Below are 27,141 nucleotides of genomic sequence, written 5' to 3' on the forward strand. Positions count from 1 at the left end.
GAGGTTGAGGAAATTAAGGCCATGTTTGGCAAACTTGTTTTTTTCCCTACAATGTTAGGTTGAGAGATAGAGAGGGCATAACTGCATAAGTCAGGACATGATGCGAAGTGGCTGAAAAATAAGGAAAACTAGATGTCTATTTTGAGCAGAGTATTGCACTGTCCAATTGTTTTCTTGCATGTTGTTGGGATATGGATTGGGTTAACCGACCCAAAGATCCGCCCACATAGTTTTCGCGGGCCCCAAGAGCTTAAATGGATAAATCCAGTTAAGTATAAGGAGAGATCTGAATTATCTTGACTTATCTTGATAAGGCATTAGAGTTAGATTTGGGTGGGATTCCTAGACACCTATCTTGAGAGGGAGTTATAGAATTTTTTTTTGAAAGAAAATAACAGAAATACACCGATCTTCAAATACTCCATGATTAGCATCGCATTCAATGGCTGATCCAAGTGCATCGGCCACCTGGCAAGCGGGACCCCAAAGCTCATAATCTCCAAGGGAGTTATAGAATCCTAGACTACTATTACTATATAAGTAGTTAAAAGTCTCTACAAGAAGATAAGAACATGAGATGTCCAATCTCTTTTTCTCTCCCTCAAGTTTCTCTCTCTCTCTTTCTAGAGCCATCATTCTTAGGCTCTCGGATTTGTGATCGTGAAGAACAAATGAGCGACTCTAATAGCCTCTCCTACGACATACAACGAGATCGTTACAGGATTGATTGCGATATCAACGGGCTGTAACATCAAGCCCGCATTTGGGTTGCTCAAATAAAGTATGACTCGCTAACCAATTTGTGTACAAGGTGCTTAGTGATTGCTTATTTTATAACAAGTCAACAAGTACAAATACGTTCACAATCACTTTCTAGGGGTTCTATTTTTCTCCTCTCCCCCCATACCTAAGTTTAATTGTTGCATAAATCCCTAGTGCAACCACCACCACAATAGCCACTGCCAATACGTTCACAATCAATCGTCTAGGCCCATATTTTCCATGATCATTATCACCTTCTAGTATGTATGGATCTGGATGGTTCGCCCATTTATCTAGGTGCTTATTCCATTCTGCCGTGTTCCAGGCATGATCAAACTCATCACCCTCCACTTGCTCTGTTGTCTCTCTTGCTTTTTTTCTGGCATCAACAAATTCACTACTCTTTTCTTGCTTCTCCTTCGCCAAGCCGTTTGTCGAGACTTCTCGAGCTTCTATAGACCCATTACTCTGATCCTTCGCCTTACCGGATATCTTTTGTGTAGTACCCTCCTTTTGATCAAGGACTTTTCCTTTGAATTTCGGCTCCTTTTGGGCTTCGTGAGTTGGAGATTTCTGGTTTGGTGTGGGTTGAGTTAGTGAAGTGACTTGAGGTATTTTCTTCGGCATTGTGATGGAGAGAGTCCCATTTGCAAACTTTGCCGTGATCTCATTGACGTGACAATTATTCGAGATGCGAAAATTACTTCGAAAGCGGCTCCAATTGTTACCATCTAACGGGCGCTCTCCACTGACCCATAGGTTGCCCAAATTGTCAATTTGAGCTTTACATTGGTCCCTTCTGAATCCTGCAAAAAAGAAGAAGAAGAAGCCATTAATTATTACTTAAGAATATAAACATGGATGTGTTGTGCTATGAGAGGATATAATTGGAGATGATTTCCCTCTAGGTAATATTGAAAGCAAAATAGACATTTTTCTGGAATCAAAGCACACAAGAGTATGTGTGTTCACCAGTACGAAGGAACAACAATCATGTCTTATTTCGGACCGGCAAGGGAATGCGACGCGAATGAAGCCGAAGTTAAAGCTCTTATTTTTGGTCTTCGAGGGGCCCAAGAACATGCCCTGAGCCACTTGATAGTGAAAGGCGACTCAGGCAATGTAGTAAGCTGGGCATCAAACAAATCTAAGGGTCCCTAGACGATTCAAGGGCTGATAGCAGAAATATTAGACCTTATGGTTTTACTAAAGCCAAAGATAGAGCACAGAAGGAGATCAGCAAATGAGGCGGCAGATGCTTTGGCTAAGGAAGGGGTCCTGCGGGGATCTACACTAGTAGTATGATTGTTTAATCCCCCCACTTAAAAGTACCTTGTAATAGGTCTTCGGATCGTTTTTATGAAATGTAAGCCGTGGGACATCTTATCCCTGGCCAAATCAATTGAAATTAATGAAATGTCAATTTTAAAAAAAAGTGTGTACACACCAATATGACATTATCATGATCTAGTACCGGATCAATTACGGGTGCAACTCGGGCCGGTTTGGGTTGAGCCCAACCCCGTGTGGCATTCCCTCAACCCTAACCCAACGAAATCTGAGCCTCAGGTCGAGGAGGGTCAACCCTAACTTAGTCCACCCCTTAACTCTCTCAACACTAACCCAACTTGTCTACCCTGTTTTTTTTTTTACTAATCTGGTCGGCTTGGGTGGGGTTGGCCTAAGGAAAAAACAAAGAACAAAATACATAAAAATACAACCCTAAGATTTTGAAAATCTCAATCAAATTAGAGGACGGGTCAGGTTTGGGTGGGTTGCCCAAGGCCCTAACCTAACCCAAAATTAAATCAGGTTGGCTTTTCCCAATCCAACTTGAGGAAATTCCAACCCAACCCGACCTGAAATCAGGTTGAATCCATTGGGTTCAGGTTGAGTCCGGCCCAAGTTGCACCCCTAGGATCGATTGCTTGAAATTGGATTGTTAAGGAGATTGAGCAATTACTCTACATTGGTGGGCTCCCTTGACATAAAAGAGTGCCCATTATCAAAACAAGGGATATGCGTGGCACAGAGTCAAGCTTCTCATTCAGAGATTTTATATGGTGCCTGGGCGTTAAGTCAAGTCCAGTGTAGGCAATACGACAGAAGTACCACCCTTGTTATTTGATGCAACAGCAGCATCTTTAAAAGTGGGCTGTTGTTGGATCAAATATCAAGGGTGGTGCTTCCTGCACAGGACTTCACGCTCGGGCACTATCTAATTATTTCTCCGCATTCAATTCTCATATGCGCTCTCTAATTTGAATTGACTTTACATTCACGTTTTGCATTGATGATACCATTTCAAGAAAGCTAGCAACGTGTTTAAATTAAGATAAAAGGCTGTCAATATCAAAAATAGGTGCAAACATTATACAATATTATATTTCTCTGATTGTAATAATAAAATAGGGAAATGATTTCTGCGTTTCGATAAACACGCGCTCAACTAATTTGTCGTAGTATTTAAAGGGATGTCAGAGGATATTACGGTTCTCAAAAAGCTCTTCAAACCCTTTAAATACTACACGACAAACAAGTGGAGCGCGTGTTTATCAACACACTTAGAGTGCAGAAATCATTTCCCATAAAAGAAGGGAAATGATATCAGCACAACCATATTTTGGTATTTTCGCTAACCCAACTTGTATGTTAGTGTTTAAAGAGTTGTCAAAAGGTCATCGCATTTTCCAAAAGGCTCTCAAGAGCCGATTAAAGAAGAAAAGACAGCTGGGTTTGTGCAAATATCAAAATAAGGTTTTGCTGATAACATTTCCCTAAAATAAGTATGGGAAATTACCAGGAAGATAAATCAAGAGAGTATCTGAGCCGTCCTCTCGTATCCAATCGGATGATGGTTGAAATTCTTCCAACAATTTAGCCATCTCTCTCTCTCTCTTGTGAAGATAAATGGAGTTGAATGAGTTTATATACTCAAAGATAGGGTGTATGAGATTTCTTCCCCTGAGTATTCTTGCAAAGGGAATTATTCCTTTTCAAATTGGAAAAGGTAGAGCTGTTTTGTTGCTTGAGTTATCCTTTAGTCTTGTTGAGGTGTTCACCTCTTTCATGGACAAAGTGGGAGGTTCCTTGTTCATTTCTACTCCCTCCCTTTTGGGCTTTCCTGTCTTTCTTACTCACATGTTGAGTGCACGAGAAGCCACGTACTTTTTGAAATAGTATAGTGGGGCCTGCTTCAAAGGATGATCCAAACCGTTCATTTATTGGCCATAACGTAGATATGCTGTACACTGTAGATCATTTCCATAGGATGATCCAGACCCTCCGATCTGTAGACGGACTGCATGTTATAGAAAGCTCTATAGATCGGACGGTTTGGATCATCCTATGGAGATGATCTATGGGCCTATTTACGTTAGGGCCCCACGAATGAACGATTTGGATCATCCTTTGACGTGGGCCCATTGTACTTTTCAAAAAATATTGAACTTCACACGGATGCACCATACAACATCTCTGCCTTTCTTTAGCAAGAAAAAAGCTAATTAAAAGATGTGGTTGTTTGGCTCTTTGTAACGAGTTATTAAATGGTGCATATACATGTGCTCGCATAGGGGTGCAAGTTTGGCCCTGTCAGCCCTGACCCGTCCTGAGCCCGAATAGGGTCAGGGCTGGATTTTCTAACCCTGAGGCGGGTCTGGGTTCATTTTTTTAGACCTTGACTCAGGTCGGACGGGTTTTGGGTTAATGCCTGGGGTACCCTGACCCGGCCATACCCAGAGTTTTCTATTATAGAATTGAACCATCTGTGCATGTTTCTTTTGCTAATGTTTTCTATTATCTTGGATTGATGTTTCTTTAGATTATTATTATTAATTGTCTTTGTTGACCGTCATGTTGTTGAATTCATATTCTCTTATTTTGTTCCCTTTCTCTGTTTATTGATCATTTTGTTCCCTCTGATAAGTGGCTGCTTTATTTTTGGCACTCTTAACAGGTATTTGCACTAGGGTCAATTAGGGCCGTCCCTGCCCAATCTGGGCCAATCAAGGCGGCGTAGGGCCATCACAATACCCTGTAGGGCAGATAATGGGTTGAGGTTTTCCGGCCCTGACTCCGGGTCAGGGCCGAGATAATGGGATCCAGGGTTGGGCTAGGGTTTTGAAAAACCCGACCCTGTTGCAGCCCTATACTCGCACGTATATTTTTGAAAAAGTGATGTGCGGCCCACGTTGGATCATCCCAATGATTCATTTTGTTGGGTCCTTATTTAGATACGTTGGGCTCCATAAATCATCTTCATTGGATGATCTCAATGCTCCGATCTGAAGAGATTTATGTATTGTGCCATCCCTCCACAAATCAGAGGGTTAGGATCATTCTATGGCAGTGATTTATTGAGCACAATATATTTAAGTACCCAACATATGAATGGCTTGGATCATCCAACCATGCAGGTCCCACTGCATTTAATAAAGATTCGTGCAAATGTGTATGAAAAATCCTTTGTAACAATCAATTTTTGGTCCTCACATCTGCTACATGGACAAAATCGGATCTGTTGATTCAATGCGCCATTGATACATCAAGTCTTGTTTAGGGTTCCATAAAAAAGTGATAAACGGTTGAGTTTGTGATTATTCATCTTACACAAGGAGTATCCATTACGCATGGGACCAAGGCTGTGTGGATTGCTTCAGAAATCAGATTACATATGATCCTAGCCCCTCTACTAGATCACACATACAGGTTGTGCTTGAGCACATCTTCTTTGATCTTCAGTCTTCTTCCAACTTTGGTCCCAAGTGTTGGGGTTCCACGGGAAAGCAAATTTTTAACTTTGATGATTAATTGAATGAATTGATATTCTCCCTTCTAATTTCTTCTCTTCTTCTTCCCCCAGGTACCAAATGACTAAAATATCCCTAATAAAATACTAATCGGTAAATATGCCACTTATTTAGGCCTAATATTTGTATCATTGCCTATTATTTGCATCAGCACGCTCGCTGACTGGCTCATTAATCAAGTTGATTCATTCTTAAATAGTCACACCATACACATAGTGCAAAGTAGTTAGAGACAGCCCATGTTGTGTGAAGCAATCTTTAAATTGCTAGTTCTTAAAAAGATTTCTCAAAGGGCTATGACTTCTTAGTTTCCCATTTTTCAGAATCTTCCATCTAATGGTCCAAAATCATCTTGAAAATCGAGCTTTATAGTCGGAACACAACTCGACCCGACCCTACGCCCATCCCGCTAATTTTCTTGTAATTTCAAAATCTTACTATGGGTTTTCTTTTCTTTTTTTTCTTTCTATTTCTGCCTTCGGTCAACCCAAATCAATACCCAACCCAACCGGTTGCAGGGTTGAGAGATTTAAAGGCGGGTTGTGTTATTGTTGACCCTCCTCTACTTGAGGCTAGGCTTTAGTCAGGTTAGGTTAAGGTTTTGGGTCCTCGGATTGGGCTAACCCGACCCAATCTGGCCCCAATTAAACCTCAAATTATTCAGCTTCTGGTTCAGTTTTAGCCAGGTCGACACGGCTGGTTTTCTTCTTAGTTTTCTTCAGTCGGAGTCATAATGACAGCAAGGACAAAAGCTTAATTAATCAAACGCGTCCGCCTCTCTGCAAAACGAGATTTTATACCGTATAAGCCCTTATAGTCCCTTATTTTTAAAGAAGTACTATACGGACCACACTATGGGATGATCCAAACCGTCCATGTGATGGGTCAAAACATAAATAGGTTGTGCCCAAGAAATCATTTCCATAGGATGATCCTAACCCTTCGATCTATAGAGGAGCTGCATATTATGAGAACCTCTTAGATCGGAGGGCTAGGATCATCCTATGGAAATGATTTTTTTTTTGGCACAACCTATTTACGTTATGGCCCATCACATGGACGGTTTGGATCATCCTATAGTGTGGTCCGTACAATACTTTCTTGAAAAATAAGGTACTATAATGGCTTACACCATATAAAATCTCAAATATAAACCCACCCCTCTCTCTCTCTCTCATCACCCTTTTCCCAATTCAATCTCAGATAGAATAATCTCTCTCTCTCTCTCTCTCTCTCTCTCTCTCTGGATTTGAAGAAAGGATGTCGTATGCTTATCTCTTCAAGTATATTATCATTGGAGATACAGGTGATCTCATCCTTACTCTCCCCCTATTGGACCCTTTGATTGATTTTTTTTTTTTCATCCTATCTCTCCTTATGTTTTAATTGGACATACGTTTATAAACCCAGGCATGTTTGTTGTGCAAAATTGTGGTGGGTTTTTCTTGGTTTTCAATTTGGGGATAATTTATGTTGAAGATTGTGATTTTGGATTTAATCCTGCTTTTTTTTTTGGTACCTTTAGTTTTTTGGGAAAGAAAATCTGTGGGATATGTAGACTTCATGACAATCTCGGAGTCAAAACTCTTCTTATATTCAAGGTCTTGGAGAGTTTTAATATAGTCTGTATTTTTAATTTGATTTATGTTTAAACGCGCACATGTTGGGTTTTGTGGTACTATGGTGTATGTACATATTTTTAATGCAAAACATTTTCTGGGTTTTGATTTCTTATGTGTTTAATTTATGGTGCTCTAAGAATCAATGTATTTTTTTTTTCGTGTTTCTCTGTAGTTGAATTTATGGGTTTTGATTTCGTGTTTCTCTTTCAGATATTGTTTCTAGGGATATTTAGAAGAATTTGGATTATATGGGATCCTTTGCTCCCCTGTCTTTTTTATATTGTTTCTAGGGATAGGGTTGGTGCTTTGTTGTCTCAGTTGAAGATGACGAATTAACTGTGGAATTCCTAATTTTTATTATTTGATTTGAGTGTATTTAGAGTGCTCAAATAATTGAATATAATTACTTTGATGGTACTTGATGATTGGTAATGCCGAAGTAGAATTTTATTTTTAGAAGATTTTTGCAGAAAATAAGTGACATGATTTTTGCACCCCAGCTTAGCTACACAAAAAGGGAGTTGAAGGTCTTTACTGGTCTGACATTTATTATTTTAATACCGTGCTTTTATACATGTTTCAATTTTTTGGCGACCAAAGATAGGTCTTGGCCATGTTCATGATGCAAAACTGTGGATGACTTTTCTTGGTTTTAAGTTAGAAAGAATTTCTGTGTAATATCTGTTGAATTTATGGTAATCTTCTAGTCAGTCTAATTTTTTGTTTTATTAGTTGTTGTTGTTGTTGCTCTGGAGGCTCTTGTAGGTTTCTTGGGTTGTAATATTTTGAAATTGATTACCATTAAAAAAAATATTTTGAAATTGATTATTTATGAATGCTGAATTTTCTGATACTATTGGAATCATGGTGTCTATACGAGCTGTGTCAACTTTTTATTTATTTATTTATTTATCTGTGGTTTATAATACAGAGTTTTTCTCACTTTGGATGGTGTTCTGTTATTTTCTATTAAGATTTCCTGTCCAGTATGTGTTAAACGTATGGTAACTCTAGATCTGAGCATGTTTTTAGCAAGCACGTGGAGGTTTTATGGATTTATTTGGAATGGATCATGTATGTTTATCCAAAATTTGAATATTTTCTTTATGCATCGGAATGTCTCCTTTTCTTTTTGGAAAATTTGTGGAAAAAATGTATTGATTTATGATAATCTTGGAATCTAAGCATGTTATATTAGCAACGCCTTGGAATTTTTTCTGTATTTTTGTGTATTTTGTTGTTTTGAAATTTATTTTTGATATACTTACATGGTGAATTCTGTGGCAGTCCTGGGGTTTCTGGCTTTTGTGTGTGTGTGTGTGTGTATTTTGCTATTTTGGAATTTATTTTTGATATACTTATATGCTGAATTCTATGGCAATCCTGGGATCTATGCATGTTTTTTTATGCACGGCATGCAAATCTTTGTTGATGAAAATCATTGTGTTTTTTCCGTTGGGACTTTAATGGCTATTTTTTATTTATCTTTTTAATCTTTAAAGGCTGTTGCAAATTCTCTTTGTGGTCGGATGAGATTTGTTGGGTTATTTGGTGCTTTTTTTGGTTTTGCCATCTCAAACTTATGTTATTTATTGTGACTAGTTAATTTGTCATTTCTTTTCTATGACAATCATTTTGCTTTCTTGGGTGTTTAATAGCTTCTATGTTTATTTTTTGTCTTTTTGGTCATCATCCATTTAAAGAACATGGATGATGTCTGATTCGCATTTTGCTTACAAATATCTATGTAGTTGGTGTAGTTTTTCAGCTTCACACCAATGTTGGGCAAATTTCTTACTTGATTGTTTAGAAATGGGTCCCAGACAGTCATGCACACACTTTGTTGGGCAAAGGCTTAGTTTATTCTAATCGTGTGCTTTCTGACATGCATTACTGTTTATCTAAATATTTTCTCATATTTTTACACTTATATGAACTAATACGTTACAATTTATCTTTCAATTCATCATATGCCTTGACAGATGTATCAACATCATTGTTTATGGGGTTGTTACACTTGACACATTGTCTTTCTCACACTGACAGAGTTTAACATAATATTTTCCCCTTTATCGTAATTCAAGTTTCTCTGTGATGAATCTTTGTATAGAAGAAGACTTTATTCTAGTTTAACCAGCTGGACACTACTTATTTCATTCTCTATTATGTAGGAGTGGGAAAATCATGTCTTCTTCTGCAGTTTACTGACAAGCGATTCCAGCCTGTTCATGACTTAACCATTGGAGTTGAATTTGGGGCCAGAATGATTACGATTGACAACAAACCTATAAAGCTTCAAATATGGGACACGGTTTGTTCACCTGTCCTCCGTGTTTTGGTTCTCTCTAGGTCTATATGAAGATTGCAAAAAAAAATGCTGAATGTATTTTTTTTTTATTTTGTGTAAGGTACGCTTGGTGTGCAACCATGGTTTTAAATTTCGGCCAAAATCGGAAATTTCAGTCCGAAATTTCGATTGAGACTGAAACCGAAATTTCGGGGTTTTTTTGGAAATTTTAGGAATTTAGTCCAAAATTTCGAAATATTGATTTTTTTTTTCAAAAATATATTAAAATTCCAAAATTTCGGAAGGCCGAAATTGGTACTGAAACTGAAATTTAAAACCATGTGTGCAACCCACATTCATTTTAGGTGCAGTTTGCGTGTAAACTTGAAGTACAAAAAAATGCAATTGGGATGCACATCCAGATCCTTTTAATTTCAATGTCCTTATCTCCTTTATCTGTTAGCATCTCTTGGTTAGACTGTTTTCTATGGTAAATTTTATTGTTTGTTGATATTAGACTGAGGAGCCTTGTGCCTCAGATACAAATTCTGATAGAGCATTTCGTTTGAATAATCCAATAGTTTGCTAGGACTGTAATTGGTGAAGTCCTTGGAACTTGAGATCCTCGCTTATCATAGAGGGTGCATGTGCATGTGGAATTTATGATGCATGTTTATGAATTTATTTATGTCTTGTTGGGTTAATATATAGATCAATGCAGCAATGAAGCTGGTTGACTAGTTGTATTTTAAGGTAGATTGGCCATGAAAGTACCTTGGCCTACATGGGTTGTATGCTCATGGTTGAGACTTGGATGTGTAGAAATTCAAGACTTGCCTGGCTCCAATTTTGGGTAGATTAATTTATTTTCCTATGAAGATGAATTAGTCAGATCTGGCATTACTGCAGCTCTGGCATAATTGCAGCTCTCATAGAAGATGATGGCTTAGGCACTTTTGTCTCTCGAGTCAACTTGGCATCACACGGTAATTTCGAAGGAGTAAATTTAATGAAGTCTTTTGAAGTGGTGGTAATGTTTTCCTTCCAAACCTTTTGGCAACAAGTCATCGCCATCCACATCCATTCCTGAATCCACAATATTTGAAAAGGAAAATGATAAATCTATATTTGGAGACCAAGAAGCAAGAAACAAGGAAGCTTAAATCACCTACGTTTATTTATTGATCAAAACATCTTCAACAGATGCAACGGCTCAATATCTGTTGAAGACAAAGGGATATCTACTCCTTCGTCTATAGTTGTTTTCTTTCCTTTAGCGTAAAAAAGAGAGAAGTGGAAATGCAATTGTTTAATGAATAAAATTTATTTACAAAGTGCGTCAATTATATGATAAATAATGGATGATACCTGGCTCTAAGGGTAAAGATGAGTCATCCAACTCAAATACATTAAATGTTATTGAAGGCAGCTTGGAGGTATTTGGAATTCTACCTTCACCTTATGATTAATAAAATGAAGATAATATGAGATTTGATCTCACACATGTTGAGCAAGAAAAGAGCATAAAAGAAAGGATCCATTAATTGGTAAATGTCGTTAACTCTGGTGAAGCTAGAGCGGAGTTTTCAGGCACCGGTAATGGAACTATCAAAGCCATATCTACTGCAAAAAAAAAGGGAATAAAATTGGTGAGGAAATAAAAAACTCCTTCACAACTAATATAAAAGAAAAGCGACGCTCACCAACATTAGGCGGTCCGAGATGTCTAATGGAAGAAGTTGGTCATGCAATGATGTCTGGATCTCCATTAATATAATCATTTCTATCTAATACAAAATCTGGAGAATTTTCTTCAGTATACTCAACCAGTCTCCTCTTATGCTTTATGTCGTCAGCTGAAGAATCATTTGAAACTTATTGAAAAGACCATTTTGGTTTCCGATTGGGGCAACACTAGAAACCTTCGAAGAAGTTCTGTGAGATTTTTTTTGAATTAGTCTTCGGAAGGCGAACACTATTTGGAAGAAGTGTTCTTCTAGACAAGCAATTGATTCTTGGGAGGGTGTTTAATATCTTCTTTGTTTTACTTTTGAAATTGAGATCTTCTCAAAAGTCTCTTGTTCTAGAGGAATAATCCTGTCAATTTTCTCATTGAAGAAGACTTTCCAAGCTGAGGTCGCCAACATGCGTACCCTAAGCATACCTTCCTCTAGGTGAGTCCTTAGGGATGATAAATTTCCTATTTGCCCCACTACGCAATAAATTACTCCACATGCTAGCTACCTTGGTGAGTTTGGGAATATGACGATCCGAATGTTCCTCGGGTCGAGGGACATGAACATGTTGATAATAACCAATTGTATAGCCATATCAATATTAATAATATGACTCAAAGCCAAGATAAGAATCTCTTAAAGGAAGAAGACCCTCTGATGGAGAAAAGAAATTCCAGCTCGCCTTCGGAAATATTGAGTTCTTTCTTTTCTCTATATCCACAGGTGTTGTCTATTAAGATTACAACTTCTGAGGCACGACGAGAGCAATAAGGTTGAAAACAAACTTCTCTAGTGTCTTTGAATAAAAGTCTGCTGCTTTGAGGATCTTAACCAACTTAATTGCTTGTGCACTCATGAACTGTTCAGTAGTACATATTAATTGGTCGTCGGGTATTACAATATTACGACTCTGATATAAGTCATCGAAAAATAACTACCTACCCGTGTAGTTAGGAAGTGAACTTGAAAGTGTACAATGACATCTTTGGTATTATTATTACAGTGAGTAATTTGCCTGAGACTATTATAGATATTGTTCGCCCAGATACATTTGAAACTTATTCGTGCTGGTATAACAAATGTCTTTGGGCGAATGTAGTTGCCAGCTTGTGTGAGCACAAACCAACTTAACCAGGGAGACAAGTAGTTAGGAAGCTCCTTTTGAGTAAATCATCTACACGACATCTTGATATAAAAAGCGATAAAGGATTTGACAATTCACTCTGTGAAGAATACCTTCAATGAAATGATCTATCCAGTCATCGTAAGTCACATGGGCTTTACTTTTATGTTGTGAGTCCAAACAATTGCTATCAAACTCGGAAATAAAACCCAAGTTTCTTCTGAAACTTTGTATGCATTTCTCCCACCATGGAAGATTGGCTCATATAGTTCATTCGGAACATATTCACCATAAGGTTGTCCATAAATAGGTAAACTACAAAGGTCAAGGAGATCCCATAAAAATGAGGCCATGTCCCCTCAAGAGCAATGGAAGGTGTTGGTCTTCCAGCACCACATCTCGCATAAGACTCACATTAACTGAGGTTCAAACTTGTACCCACCTTGAGAACTAACGATCACTTTGAATATTTCGAGCATCTCGAGATCTCTGTAGAATAAATTGTAAAATGACTCTTGTCCATGCGATGAACCTAGGATCATGTGATGTGCATTTCCTTAAGTTGAAGCGGTTATTCCAAGTAGAGCGTTTCCCATAGAAAATGAGTTTTCCTATGTTATGAAATCCGTTTGCGCCAAAATTGTGATTGTCAGGAACCATGCTATAAACTCGATCATTATGCAATGAGTGATACTGGAGTCAATGGTCTAAATCAGCAAGTTGATCTGTTTCGACTAAACACAACTCGAAAATTTTGTCTACTTGAACGATGGCCAACGAAGAGAATCTCCTGAACAAGGTTGTCTTTTGTGGTAATACCCAAGGAAGCAGGATTCTTCCCTGGGAGTGGGGAACCTCGATTCCCGTGTTCTCAAATCCGAAACGGAAATCTTCTCGAATCCCAAAAAACTGGGAATCCCGGTTCAGATTCGTGGGAATCCCGATTCCCACTTTTGGGAATTGCGGTTTATGATTCCCTGGAAACCCGATTTCTACTTTTGGGAACCGCGGTTTAATATTATGTGAAACACGATTTCCCAGCGATTCCTCGGAGATTCCTTGGCGATACCCAACTCCCCAGCGATTCCCCGACGACTCTCTGGTGACTTTCCGGCGACTTCACGATTCCCACTTCCGACCATCCTGCTTTCGATTCCCGCTCTGGCAACCTTGGTAATACCACTCCAGTGTATTCATCTTCAAAACCCGCCTTTGATTTCAAAAGTTACAAGCATCTTACAAAAAATAAAGAGACAAAGAAAACAAAATCAATACAATGCCTTTCTATGGTAAAGAGCCTTAAGAAAGTTGAAATGTGTCAATAGACTAGTAAAAGTAAGGCACAAATCCTTCCCTGCTCCCAACTCTCCCTCTCTTTATTTTTAAGAGTTCATGGAAATTTGAACGGTAGTTTGGATATATTAAATTGACGACACCAATATATCATTCTCATCATGCTAGTAAATTAGAGCATGTAATGTAAATTCATTCTTATTCGTATATTCTTACCAATCTATCAAGAAAGAAGCGATAATTGACAACAGAATTTGTTTGTAATTGAGTCAAGACAGCCAGTTGGTAATTTCTAGAGATGGAAATCTAGCCAAAATCATGAAATGCAAGTCAATCGACAGGGTTTCAATTCAAGCTAATCTTATGTAAAAAGGTACACATCTAGAAAATAATTTTTCAATGCCTTTGGAAAGATCTTCCTTGTTACCTCCCTTAAATTTGTAAGGGAAAGTGTGTTGGTAAGCAATAAACATTGATTCTGAAGATGAAAACACAAGTTGTATTGCCACGGAAGATAGCTTTGTTCGCCGTTCATCATCCAAACAGACAAAAATTTAGAGTTGCGATCAAAACAAATAAACTTGTTGATTTAGACCATCGACTCTATTATCACTCGTTGCATAATGATTGAGTTTAGCGTTCGTCGTTGACAATCGCAATTGTGGCACAAAGGCATTTGATACTTTAGGGAACTCATTTTCTATGGAAAGTGCCCTACTTGGAATACTGTTTCAACTTCACGAGATGTGTTTCACTTGATCATGGGGTCATCGAATCATTTTACAATTGTTCGACAAAGATCTCGAAACGTTAGGAATATCCAAAATGGTCATTAGTTCTCAAGGTGGGTAGGAGGTTAATTCTTAGTTAATGTGAGCCTTATGCGATATGTGGTGTTAGGAGACTGACACCTTCCATTGCCCTAGGGGGGAGATAATCCCATCTTTGTGAGATTTCCGTTACCTTTGTGATTTGTTTATATGTGGACAACCTTATGATGTAGATGTCCCGACAAATAAGGAACTATATGAGCCAATCCTACACGGTGGAAGAAATGCATACGGAGTTCTAGAAGAAACTCGGGTTTTATTTTCCGAGTTTTATAGTATTTGTTCGGACTTACAACGTAAAAGTATAGCCCGGGTGACTTCCAACGACTGGATTTATCATTTCTTTGAAGGAAATGCTTCACAGGGTGACTTGTCCAATCCTTCATCGCTTTTTATATCACAATGTCGCGTAGATGATTTATCCAAAAGCTGCTTCCTAACTGCTAATGTCAGCTTGTTTTCCGACAATCTGGCAACCAATTATAATAGGAGAGAAATGTAGTCATTCACATCATCATGGCAAGAAGCTCCACCCCCAAGCCCATGTCTTGGAAGTTGGTAGGCAAGAAGGGAAACTATCCTAGGGAAACTATTATCTTCTGATAAAAATAAACTCAACCCCCCGCCCCCACTCCCACGCCCACCCCCATGAGCTTCGCCCGGCTTTACCTCTCATACATAATCAAGTATTTAAGTGTCTAAATTTCCTTTCTCTTAAACCCCTATTGTAAAAGGAACTTATGCCCTTTTATATCCAACCTACCATAAAATTTTAAATAAAAGAAAACACTAAATAAAACCAAATAAAAGGAGCTCTAAGGGTCACGTGGACCCATTGGCGTGCCATGACACCTACGCCTGCATCAATCCTTGGTGGCCATGGCTCACACATGTATCATTCTCCCCCCCTTGGAGAAGAAATCAAACTCACGTTCAGTTGCTCCACGTAATCCCTACTATGGTACTTGTGTAAGTCTAAATCGTTGAAGATGTTAATGTCTCCATGTCATCTAGAAAGTCAACAGCATAATGCTCATAATTTTTTTTAAAAAAAAGTAACTGAAATTTTATTAAACAAGTGAAACCAGAATTGCATCCTTGGGGACAATTTGTCCCACCAATGTAATTTACACAATACATGCACTCCCCTGCGAAAAGTTTGCAGACAGAAATCACCACAATAAAATCCACAGGAGCTATTCCTTTTCAAAAGTTAGGTTTGGTCCAACTGTGCAAGCCAAAGACAAAATTGTGGCCCCTAAAACTTCTCAGAACCAAGCAACAATCAGCAGATTAGCACCTGTATTGAAAATATTACCCCTTACAGCGGATTATAATCGGAAATAACACCGGCTTCTACAATCTGAACTCCCACTTTATCCACCCCTTCTTTAGCCAGTTTATCGGCGCTTCCGTTGTTGAATGGTAATACAATCTTCTTCAACATGGCGAATGGTATGATCATTTTATTATTTAGCTTGTTGTATTTGCCCATTGAAAACCATTCCTTGCTAAAACTCTTGATGTCTCATGCTTATTGGCCCGGTTCTTGTACTCGGAGTTGATTTGCTCTTGCTTCTTACGCACCTGCTCAGAATCTCTTCGATGCACGTTGCAATCTCTTCTGTAACATCTCTTCTGTAACATCATTAATCTTCCCCATAATTGGCAACAATACAAGATAAAGAAGGTTGTTTGGATTCTTCCCATAGACTAGTTCAAAAGGACTCTTCCACGTAGATATGCTACGCAACAATTAGTTATATACGAACTCTACATGATGTAGTGTTAGATCTTACTATCTCATTTTGCTGTCAATGATGCTTCCACGAAGATTACCAAGGCTACAGCCCGTCTTGGTGTGAAATGCACTGGTATATTACAATTGCGTGCCCATTCTACTACAGAAAGTTCTCTAAAATCTCTGAAAAAAATTCGTGTCATAATTTGACACGAGGGTCCTGAGTACCCCATGTAACTTCACCATCTCCTTAAAGCAGATAAATAGAGGTTGGCTTCATCCGAAGCCATCCGTTGTCTTCTACTCTTCTTACATGCAATGAAATAAGGTTTCTTAGAAAAATTGATTAACAATAACAAAGATGGACTCCATACCTTGAGAATCTGTGAATGACTTAAATGAAAATGATACTGTTAGAAGATGTATATGTGCCTAAGGGCACTTTAGTCTTTGTACTCTTCTCTTTTATATAAATACATAAGTGAGGGGGAGCAGACCCTAACTCACTCTTTCTCCTCACTCTCTTCTCTTGTCTTCTCTTCTTCTTCGACAGATACTAACGTCTTCCCATGGACCTTATGGGAGCCAGTGAAGTGTAAAATCTTATATTTTGGCTTTAGTCTTTGCTACCTAGCATACATGAGATCTCTCCACAAGTCTAATGATGTCTTTGTCCGTCTTCGGCCAATAATACTTATCCTCTACCAAAGCAATCATCTTATCTGTGCCAAAATGCCCAGTTAGACCCCTTCCATAAAGATTGAACATAATACTCTCATGCATAGAACTAGTTGGGATGTGAAGTCTAGTTCCTTTGAGGATACCCATCCTGCACAAGTTATCTGTGACTTCCTCAACTTGTCATTACACCCATATTGTCGAAAAACCTACATCCTCTAAGTATGAAACTTTGGGAGACAGAGCCCAAGAACATAACTCTTTTGCTCAAAACATCAGCCACCCTACCTTATGTTGAATGATAAAAGCAAATTCCTATAGATAAGCTACCAACCTGGCATGTTGACTACTCAACTTATGATTCCCATTATTGTCCTTCAGCGCATCACAATTTAAAAATAAAATAAACTGATAGGGTCGCCAATTGCAAAAGCCTCAATAATAGCATAGAATGTTGTATGTAGACTGTAGAGTACTGACTCCTGGTTTAGTTTTGTTTATATTACTAAAGAAAGTTATAGGACGTCCATGGAACAAGATATTGGTATGATGTGGCCATAGTTTTAAAACTCCCCTGCGTCATCCTGCCCCCACCCCGCCCCCCAAGTCAACTCCCTTTTTCCTTGGCCGTGTTTCGCGTTTTGCCCTGTAGAGTCAATAAAAAATCCTTTGACTCTCTCTAGTTATGACCGCGTCAACCACGTTCTTGGTCGCGTCCGCGCTGAGTCGACAAGGGATTTTTCTTGGCTGCATTTTGACCCGCATCCGCATTTTTAAACACTGTATGAGGCCATAACGGCCAATACAATATTTAGGGGCTGATATTTGCCGATATGGATGATACGTATCATATTGTTTGTAATGTAGCATTGTCACCTAGTTTGTTTGCAGAAAGCGGATGGTAGCACTAGGATCAATATTGTAACAATTTTGGTCATAGAACACTGAAAGGAAGACTAGTATCGAATTGGCTCTGTAGAATAGTATGGAGTTCCCCTTGACGAGGCTTTTACATATGTAGTTATGGGGGGTGCATTCTTTCTGTTGTGTGCGTTCTTTCTATTGCGTCTATTAAATGTTGATCAATGGTCACATCAGTTGGATTCTGAAATAATTTTGTGTCGAGATCTTGAGAAAACATTTGCAGACTATATGGGGCATTAGTCAAATCCTGGATGAGCCCTAGAGGTATCAAATTGTAGAATGAGCTGACATATAGTCAGTAACAGAAGTTCCAAGTGAGCTCTAAGTACTTTGAGGGGATGTCATCATATTTTTAGTTTTGGATAAGTATGATATTCATAACTTTGCTGCCCTTCTCACCTCTCAGAATCAATTTTTCCTGGTGGGCTAATAATAGTGGAATCTTGGACATTCCATGCTTGTGCTTGTGTAGATAGATGTTCAAATAGTTTGAATCGTTACTTTTATAATTTCTTACTGCAACCGATAACTTTCAAGCTATTTTATTTTTGTTTGACTGGTATTAGATGAATATGATGCTGAGGTCTCTATTCTTTTATTAGGCGGGCCAAGAGTCCTTCCGATCTATTACAAGATCCTACTACCGAGGGGCTGCAGGTGCTCTACTTGTCTATGATATAACCAGGTACTAATATGGTTTGAAATGGAATGACAAGGAACTCCTCATGTTCCCCATATTCAAAAACCAAGCTTTGGGGTGTTTTGGTTTATGATTCTGAGGTGGTCAATTCTGTGGTTTTACTCAATTATTGTTTATTTTCAGGAGAGAAACTTTTAACCACCTTGCGAGCTGGCTAGAAGATGCAAGGCAGCATGCAAATGCTAACATGACAATCATGCTTATTGGTAACAAGTGTGATCTTGCCCACAGAAGAGCTGTTAGCACAGAGGAGGGCGAGCAATTTGCTAAGGAGCATGGACTCATATTCATGGAAGCGTCTGCAAAAACCGCTCAGAATGTTGAGGAGGTGATAAACGTGACAACTTCTATGTTGCAAAATGTTTAATTAATATACGAAGCCTTATTATTCAGTTCGGCTAATTTCATTTTCGTAAAAAAAAATTCCAGGCATTCATAAGCACGGCAGCCACAATCTACAAGAAGATCCAGGAAGGGGTCTTTGATGTATCTAACGAGGTTAGCTTCCTTTCCCTTTCTTTCTCCTTTGCTTTTCTACATGGGTTTATGGTGTTTCAATTTCATTAAGGCTCCGTTTTTTTCGACGTAAAAAAATGGACGTAAAATTTGTTTTATGATGTAGAAATGAACATAAAAACAAATTTGACATCCATTTTTACGTCGAAAGAAACGGAGCCTAAGGAAAATTTGGAGAAACAGAACAATTGTGATTCTATTTTTCTTGGAATTATGAACTAGTCTCTCAAAGGGCGGCCCAGTGTAAAAGGCTCCTGCCATTGCGGGGTATATACGCAGCCTTACCCCTGCTTTGCAGAGAGGCTGTTTCCGTGACTCGAACCCGTGACCACGAGGTCACAATGGAGCAACCTTAACGTTGCGCAAAGGCTTGCCCTCTTATGAAGTAGTCTCTCAAACTTAAAAAATTTACAATCGCTAGAATTGTTCTTAATTGTATGACATGTCTGTGTATTTTCAAACTCTGCATGTTATTCAGAATTTCAGATCACATGGAAGCTGACATTTGCATGTACTTGCAAGAGTAGCACTAAAGACCTTTGCAGGGATGTAATATCTTTCATACGATAATGAAATGGGCATTTTTGTTTAAAAGGTTGTTGTTGCTTTGTCATTTATCAAAGTCAAAGCTATAAAACCTTGTATTGGTTCTCCAACAAAATCACTGGTTTTCCAATTTGGCCAAAAATACTACTGAATGTAGCAATTTCTTTCACAATTTGGTTAAATTGTATGCTAGAAAATTCTTACGATAAGCTGCTCGTCCTCTGTTTGAGCTTGGTCCTTGTCTTCTTCAAAAGTTAAAATTACTCTTGGTATTTGGATTTTTTCTCATTAGATTTCAAGATGCATTTAGTTCTCTCTCATGGCTTCGCTGACATTTCTTGTTATGCTTTTTCTTGTTTCAGTCTTATGGGATCAAAGTTGGATATGGAGGAATTCCCGGCCCGTCAGGAGGGAGGGATGGTGTTGTCTCTCAAGCAGGGGGGTGTTGCAGTTGATATTTAGATTCTACTAATCCAAATTCCCCCTCTAATGATTCTACTCTGCTCTCTTTTCTTTTCTTCATGTGAATTGAATTGGTTGTTTCTTTCACTTTATAGAACCAGAAACTTTGATTTGTGGAGTATGAAATATTGTAAAATCTTCTTTGGTTTCTTCTTTGATTGCTTGTATATCTGACACTAATTCAAGTTCTATTCAGTCCATTGCTTAGACTGCCTCTTAATGTGATCAGATACAGTGCCTTTTTTTAATAGACAACTATGTTATTCAGTATTCCGCGGCCCCTCTTGGAGGCCGTTTGGACATGTATTTTGCAATGTTGGATTATAAAAGCCAGGTTTTAGCTTAAAGGTAAGGACATTGATTTCAGCGCTCCAATGTTTTGATAAACATGCGCTCCACATGTATGTCATGTTGCATTTAAAGGGCTGTCAGAGGAATATTACGGTTCTCAAAAAGCTCTTAAAGCCCTTTAAACGCCACACGACAAAAATTGGAGCGCATGTTTATCAAAACATTGGAGAGTTGAAATCATTTCCCAAAAGTAATGTTTGAATAGCTAAAATCTTATAATCCAACCATTTAGATTTTCAGGGGGGGGAAACAGGATTTTGAAATCTTTCTCCCATCCAAAGATTTCTAAATCCTGGATAGAAAAAAACAGGTCCATGTCCTCTGGCAACAGGCTACTCTCTCTACAACAGGTTGAAGATATGGACAAAAGGAGTGTCAGTTACTTTCTTTTTTCTTTTTCTTTCTTTTTTTTTTGTAGTTTTTTCCACATCATTTTCTCGGGCTTTCCAGCCCAAGGAGAACGACTGAATGGAGGTTAAGGTTTAATTTGAAGGGTTTCACTGTATGGGTGATCATCCAAGGATTTTAAGTTTTGGGAGCAGGGGACCGATTTTCTAAATTATGGCATCCCCTCATGCACCTTGGATACAATTTAACCTCGTATTTGGGGGGGAAAAATAATGAATGTAAAATTGTTCACCTTCTCTTTTTTGTTATACCACATAGAGAATAAATTGCCTTCTTTTAGGAGCTGTTTGGATACATGGACTTCAGAATCCCGTTTTTTGAAATCTCTGCTATTCCTGAGATTTCTAAAACCTGGAAACATGGGACAATCTCCTACTCCCTCACTAGGCAGAAAGAAGGACGAGAAATGACGGTCTCCTTCTTCTCTCGTCTGTCTTACAGCTAGTGTGAACATGATATAGACCTTTCGATGTATGGGACAGCTCTTGGGGGGGAGGTGGGGGTGTAACAACTGTCTAATTAATACTTTTTGTCTTGGACTGTAACGAGGAATCATTGTGGTGTAGGCTCAACACAGAGCAGATTGACCTTTGAAAACCCAATAACAAATAACAAACCTTATGTAGTCTCATAATCTTAAGATGAACGGTTTAGATTGGATTAGTGATCTAAACCATTCACTAGAATAAGTCTTATTTCTGAGATTAAACTTAAATTTAGGGATAGTTAAGCTACAAACATCGAATAATGTGGTATCATAGAACAAGGCCTATTCTGGACTTATTTCAACTGGAATTTTACCTATCCACAACTCTGGGATAACACGATACCCATTGTTATTTCTTGGGTTGCAACTTGGGCTGCTCTCAACCCAAACCCTACGGGTTTAGCCCATTTGGCCCGGGTTGGGTTCGCATTTTCTTGTGTTGGGTTCGGGTTTGAAAAGCCAATCCAATTAATTTCAGGTTGGGGTAGGCTTGTGGCCTTGGGCAACTCGAACCAACCCAGACCCGACCCGACCCATCCTCTAATTTTATTACTACTTTCAGAATCTTATGATTATATTTTTATTTTTGCCTTAGGCCAATCCGAACCCAATCTGACTCAACTCGAACCGATTTGGAAAGTAAAGGGTTAGAGAATAGAGAGGGTAGGTTAGGGTTGAGGGATTAGAGGCTAGTTGGGTTAGGCGACCCTACTCGACCTGAGGCCTGGCTCGGGTCAAGTTAGGGTTGAGGAAATGCTACCACTGTTGGGCTATGGTTGGCCTCAACCAGGCCCGAGTTGCAACCCTAGTTATTTCCTAGTGCAATTGAGTGCATATTTAGATATTGGTATTTGCTAGGCAATTTTGTGGAAAACCATTCGCGGCTGATATTTGCATGAGAGAATAGCCACGTAGGCTAACTTTTTAAGAGTTTTTGTCTTAATCATTTAATTCATCTGATGTGGGTGCTCTCAACCAATGTTGGCGCCCTTTGAAGCTAGTTTTTGTAAGGGTACCCTTCATTCTATCAATGCTCATTTTATATTAAATCATGTTAATGAAATTACTAAAATACTCTTATGATTTATACTAAACCATAGAAACTAGGAGAGGGTACTTTCGTAATTTTCCTAATTTTTTTTTTCTTTGCTTTGTTTTGGGTTTTCAGTGACTTCCAACATATTCTTCATGTTCTAAACACGAATGTGGATGGGAAACAGAAGATAATGCTGCCCCTTACTTCAATCAAGGGTATTGGTTGTTGATTCACAAACATCGTCTGTAAGAAACCCGATGTCGACATGAACAAGAGGTGTTTCATCTTTTCTTCATTCCTTATTTGTAATCTATCTCTTTCTTAGTAGGAGTTTGTTGGTGATAAGCACATGTTATGGTGTATATGATGTAGTACAAAGTTATTATTATAAGATTATGCATTTTAGATTTGTGGGTCTTAGTTACTTATTATGATACGTACTTGTTACTGTGTATATGATGTAGTTACAAAGACTTTATTATAGGATTATGCATTTTAGATTTGTGGGTGTGTGTTAGTTGTTATGATGTGTATATGATGTAGTTACAAAGTAGTATCATAGGATTATGCATTTTAGATTTGAGGGTGTTAGTTACTTATTATGTGTCATACAAGTTGGTAGATGTGTTGGTGATTCGTATATCTTATGGTGTATATGATGTAGTTTTAGTCGTTATTATTGGATTATGCATTTTAGATTTATGGGTATTAGTTACTTATTAGATGTCATGCGAGTGCGTAGATGTGTTGGTGATCTGTACATGTTATTGTGTACATGATGTAGTTAAAAAGTTGTTATTATTGGATTATGCATTTTAGATTTATGGGTGTGTGTTAGTTATTATGTGCCGTGTAGGTGGGTAGATGTGTCGGTGATATGTTCATGTTATGGTGTATATGATGTAGTTACAAAGTCGTTATTATAAGATTATGCATTTTAGATTTGCGGGTGTTAGTTACTTATTATGTGTCATGTAAGTGGGTAAATGTGTTGGCAATGTGGAGAATTTGCAACGAAAACAGAAATTTATGTTTCACAAGAGTCATGGTTGCTCTCAAATTGAACCGTTGGGAGATCTGTTGCCTCGAATCAACCTTTCCTCTCTTCTTTTCTTTACTCCTTATTTGTAATCTATCTCTCTTCATAGGCGTTAGCTGGTGATATGTACATGTTATGGTGTATATGATATAGTTACAAAGTCGTTATTATAGGATTATGCATTCCGTGGGTGGGTGTTACTTATTATGTGTCATGTACAAGGTTTTAAATTTCGGCTTCGGATTTGGTTTCCCCTATCATGGAAATTGAAATATTTCGGTTTCGGTGGAAATTTCGGTTGAAATTTTGTAAATTTTGGTTGAAGTATTTCGGCTTGTTTTAATTCGGTGGAAATTTTGTATAGTAGAAGACTGGACATGCGAAGATGCTACTGTAGATTTGGAAATTTTGGTTGAAATTTTGTAAATTTTGGTGGAAATTTTGTAAATTGCGGTGGAAATTCTGAATTACTAAAGTGCTTTCTACTATTCCCCCAGTGCAAATGAATCGGCAAAATTTCGCAATTTCTATGAAATTTGGGACTTTTCCTATTCAGTGTGTACTTCATTTCGGTTCTGGCTGAAACTGACATATTTCGGCCGAAACAACATGTTAACTGGGCCTCTTCTTTCTTTCCTTTTGTTTGAATCTAAGCTTTTGAGAAAAATATTGAAATCTGAACCTGGTTTCAGTCACATGATAGGGTTGGGAATGTTTTCTTTCTTTTTATGGGAAGGGTTTCATGTGAAAATGTTATTGTTTTAGTCAGGATTCATTTTTTGTAAGTTTGTTCCTGCTATATTTTCTTTACATTCAATTGACTGATTTGATGGAGAAATTCTTGGATTTTATGGTTTCTTTTATGTCTCACTGTTTCTTCTACTAGAATTCTGGTTGACAACGATTCAAAAAAAAAAAGAGGATTCTGTTGGACAGTCAGATAGTGTAGTTGTGTATTTAGTTATTGTCTGTTTGTAGGAATTGCAATTTCTTTTTCCCTATTTTGAGTTTCTGTTGAAGGGTTAACATAGAAACATGCTATTTGTCTAATCCATGTCTTATTTCTATCTCACAGTATATATTTCTTTATGTACCGATGCTGTTATTAATAGCAATATTTTGATCTGTAATTTATTTGTTGGTTTTGGTTCAGAAATTTATCAGTTGGGTTCATGTTCTGATCTATGTTAGGAGTTAAGATTCAGGATTTTCCTTTTCTTTAATTTGGTTCATGGAAGAAGCTGATTTATTTATCCTTACCTCAGCGTTTTGATATTTTTAGAGAAATATTATCAGCACAACACTATTTTGATATTTGCACAAACCCAGCTGTCTTTTCTTCTTTAAATACTACAAGATGGGTAGGCGAAAATATCAAAATATGGTTGTGCTAATATCATTTCCCTATTTTTAAAGTGTCTTATTCATGTTTTTTCAAATGGAATATGCAGAGCTGGTGAGCTATCTGCTGAGGAGCTAGAGTCTCATGGAGATCATTGCAAATCCTTGCCACTTTAGAATCCCCGATTGGTTTTTGAATAGGAAGAAGGATTATAAGGATGGTAGGAATTCTCAGGTCGTTGCCAATGCATTGGACATGAAACTGAGGTATGATCTGGAGCCGTTGAAAAAGATAAGGTTGGTCATTCATGTAACCCTCCACTGAACTAAGTTCTGATAGTTTCAGGTTACTTTGGTATTGTGGCAGATTGCAAACCATTTATTTCTTGTCAATCTCGTTTTCTGATCACGTGTTTTGTTGTTTATAAAGTTCATGAGTTTCAGTGTTCATATTTTACCTTTCTAATATGACACAAACTTCTTATGGCATCATGCTAATTATTGGCCCCATCAGCTTTTTCTGAATACTGTTTCTATTGTCATTGTGATGCCTTGAAGCTTCAATATCTGGTAATGCTGTCAGTGAGAGTTAATTATCCATTCCTAGATGTTGATGTGATCTGTTTGAAGTTTATGAATTTCAGTGTTAAGAGTTTACCTTCCTAATATGACCCAATTTTTTATGGCATCAAACAGGTTATTTTTCCTATTAGCTTTCTATGAATACTGTTGCTATCTTGTCACTATTGAAGTTTCAATAACTTATCATGTTCCAAAGGGAGCAATCCCTCGATGGCAGTTCATTGGGAAACCCCGGGCCGGCTGGTTTTGGCGGGCTAATTCGCGACTCCATGGGTAGGACTATAATGTCGTACTCGGGACCTGCAGGTACGTGTGATGCCAACAAGGCGGAAGCGAGGGGACTGCTTTTCGGCCTTCGACGGTATGCATACCACAACATGGGCCCTTTGATTGTGGAGGGGGACTCGTCGAATATTATTGGCTGGGCCGGGAGTCGAGGCGGAGGGCAGTGGAGGTTAAACTTTATCATTGATGAAATTCGGGATCTCGTTCGGCGTATTCATCCGACTCTGGTTCATCAAAGGACAACGGCCAACTCTTTGGCCGATGTTTTAGCCAAGGAGGGAGCCATCCTTGTGGAAACTATTGTCAATTGTAATGATTCTCTGGCCTCATCATAGGCACCTTTTCATTTGATCTGTACTGGGACACCTTGTCCCCCATTTTAATTAACAAAACTTCGTTACTTTTCAAAAAAAAAAAAAAAAAAGGAGCAATCCTTCCATTGGAAAACAAAAGCTGATCATGATTAATAAAGTTCTGTATTTTTGGCTCTGTCTACCCACTGATTTCCTATATGAATTTTTGATGCCCTCCGCTTCTATTGTTAGACATGCCTATATTGTATCGGAATTTTGCATTCATATGTTCTTAGTGTCTAGCAACAAGATTATTGAAAAAGTTTGCTGCCTAGGTGACCATTCAGGTTATTGATATTTATAGCGAGGAAAATGCTAAAAAGAAACGCACTATCATCTTGCACATGATCGGATCCATTAATCTGAGAAGCAACCTATGTTTCGAAAAATGCTGCTGAGAACACCTTGATCGGATGGTCTTAGGCCCTTGATCCATAAAGTATCATTTAGGGCTCCACCAAGAAAAGATAAACCATTGATCTGCGTAGTCCTTTATCTTACCCATGGCATCTCCTGTCTCAAAGAGACCAAGACCATATGGGTTGTCTCATGATGTTCTACAAGATCAGTGGTCTTGATTTCAACTCCCCGCCCAGGGGGGGCTCAAAAAATGCCTTTTAGCGTTTGATCACGAAGGTGACTTTCTGCGTTGTCGTTCTCTAAAACAGTCCTTAGGTGGTCAATCACTATTGACTCGTTGATACCAAAATGAAGCGTATGATGGGTATCATACTTGGGCAAATTGGTGAAAGCTAGAGCATGTATTTTAACATCTGTTCTGTCTAACAAGTTGGCATTTTGAATTTTGAGGCATCAATCTGAATGCAACTACATTAGCCCTTATCTGATTTAAGGTTTGGATTGGATGGATAATAGAGGCTAATGCTAGTATTGTTTATGTTGCAGGAACCACAGGGGCCTCCGGCACTACTGGGGTCTTAGAGTACGTGGGCAGCACACTAAGACGACAGGCCGTAGAGTAAAGACTGCTGGTGTCTCAAAAAAGCGATGAGCTTGTCTTCTTCTTTGTTTCCTCCCAGTCACTTCATCTGCTTCTTACATCTGCTAATTTAGTTTTAAGTTGAGGGAGTCTTTTTTCCAAGATTGGTTGGGTTTTAATACATTGGTAGAGATTTCAGTTATGTCTCTCATGCACCATTTGATGACTTTGGCTGTGCTCCTCTTTGTTGGAGCTTTTGTGTTTTCATAAACTACAAGTTACAGGTTT

The 27,141-nt window shown here is 38.3% G+C and overlaps 2 protein-coding genes and 1 pseudogene across 3 annotated transcripts; 2 read left to right on the top strand and 1 right to left on the bottom strand.

Annotated features, from left to right (window-relative positions):
• Positions 1 to 749: 749 nt before the first annotated feature.
• LOC143883557 (uncharacterized) lies at positions 750 to 3,678 on the bottom strand. Its single transcript, XM_077386896.1, has 2 exons — positions 3,563 to 3,678; positions 750 to 1,568 (listed from the first exon to the last, which is right to left on the bottom strand). Exons 1-2 carry the CDS (start codon positions 3,645 to 3,647, stop codon positions 883 to 885), a joined length of 771 nt encoding a protein of 256 aa, XP_077243011.1. The 5' UTR covers positions 3,648 to 3,678; the 3' UTR covers positions 750 to 882.
• A 3,039-nt stretch (positions 3,679 to 6,717) lies between these two features.
• LOC143885136 (ras-related protein RABB1c-like) lies at positions 6,718 to 20,245 on the top strand. 2 transcript variants are annotated; one of them, XM_077389146.1, is made up of 6 exons: positions 6,718 to 6,879; positions 9,367 to 9,506; positions 18,410 to 18,492; positions 18,631 to 18,835; positions 18,937 to 19,005; positions 19,932 to 20,245. In XM_077389146.1, the coding sequence occupies exons 1-6, from the start codon at positions 6,834 to 6,836 to the stop codon at positions 20,022 to 20,024; spliced, it is 636 nt and encodes a 211-aa protein (XP_077245261.1). In that variant the 5' UTR covers positions 6,718 to 6,833; the 3' UTR covers positions 20,025 to 20,245. The 2 variants fall into 2 exon arrangements, with proteins under 2 accessions (XP_077245261.1, XP_077245262.1); XM_077389147.1 differs by lacking the exon at positions 6,718 to 6,879 and adding an exon at positions 6,898 to 7,007.
• A 1,292-nt stretch (positions 20,246 to 21,537) lies between these two features.
• Positions 21,538 to 26,925, top strand: LOC143882873 (small ribosomal subunit protein uS13z/uS13y/uS13x-like; annotated as a pseudogene).
• Positions 26,926 to 27,141: the final 216 nt, after the last annotated feature.

This window comes from Tasmannia lanceolata, unplaced genomic scaffold, assembly GCF_043159265.1.
Source record: "Tasmannia lanceolata isolate RefF3 unplaced genomic scaffold, GAP_Taslan_0.1 ptg000008l, whole genome shotgun sequence".
Lineage (NCBI taxonomy): Eukaryota > Viridiplantae > Streptophyta > Magnoliopsida > Canellales > Winteraceae > Tasmannia > Tasmannia lanceolata.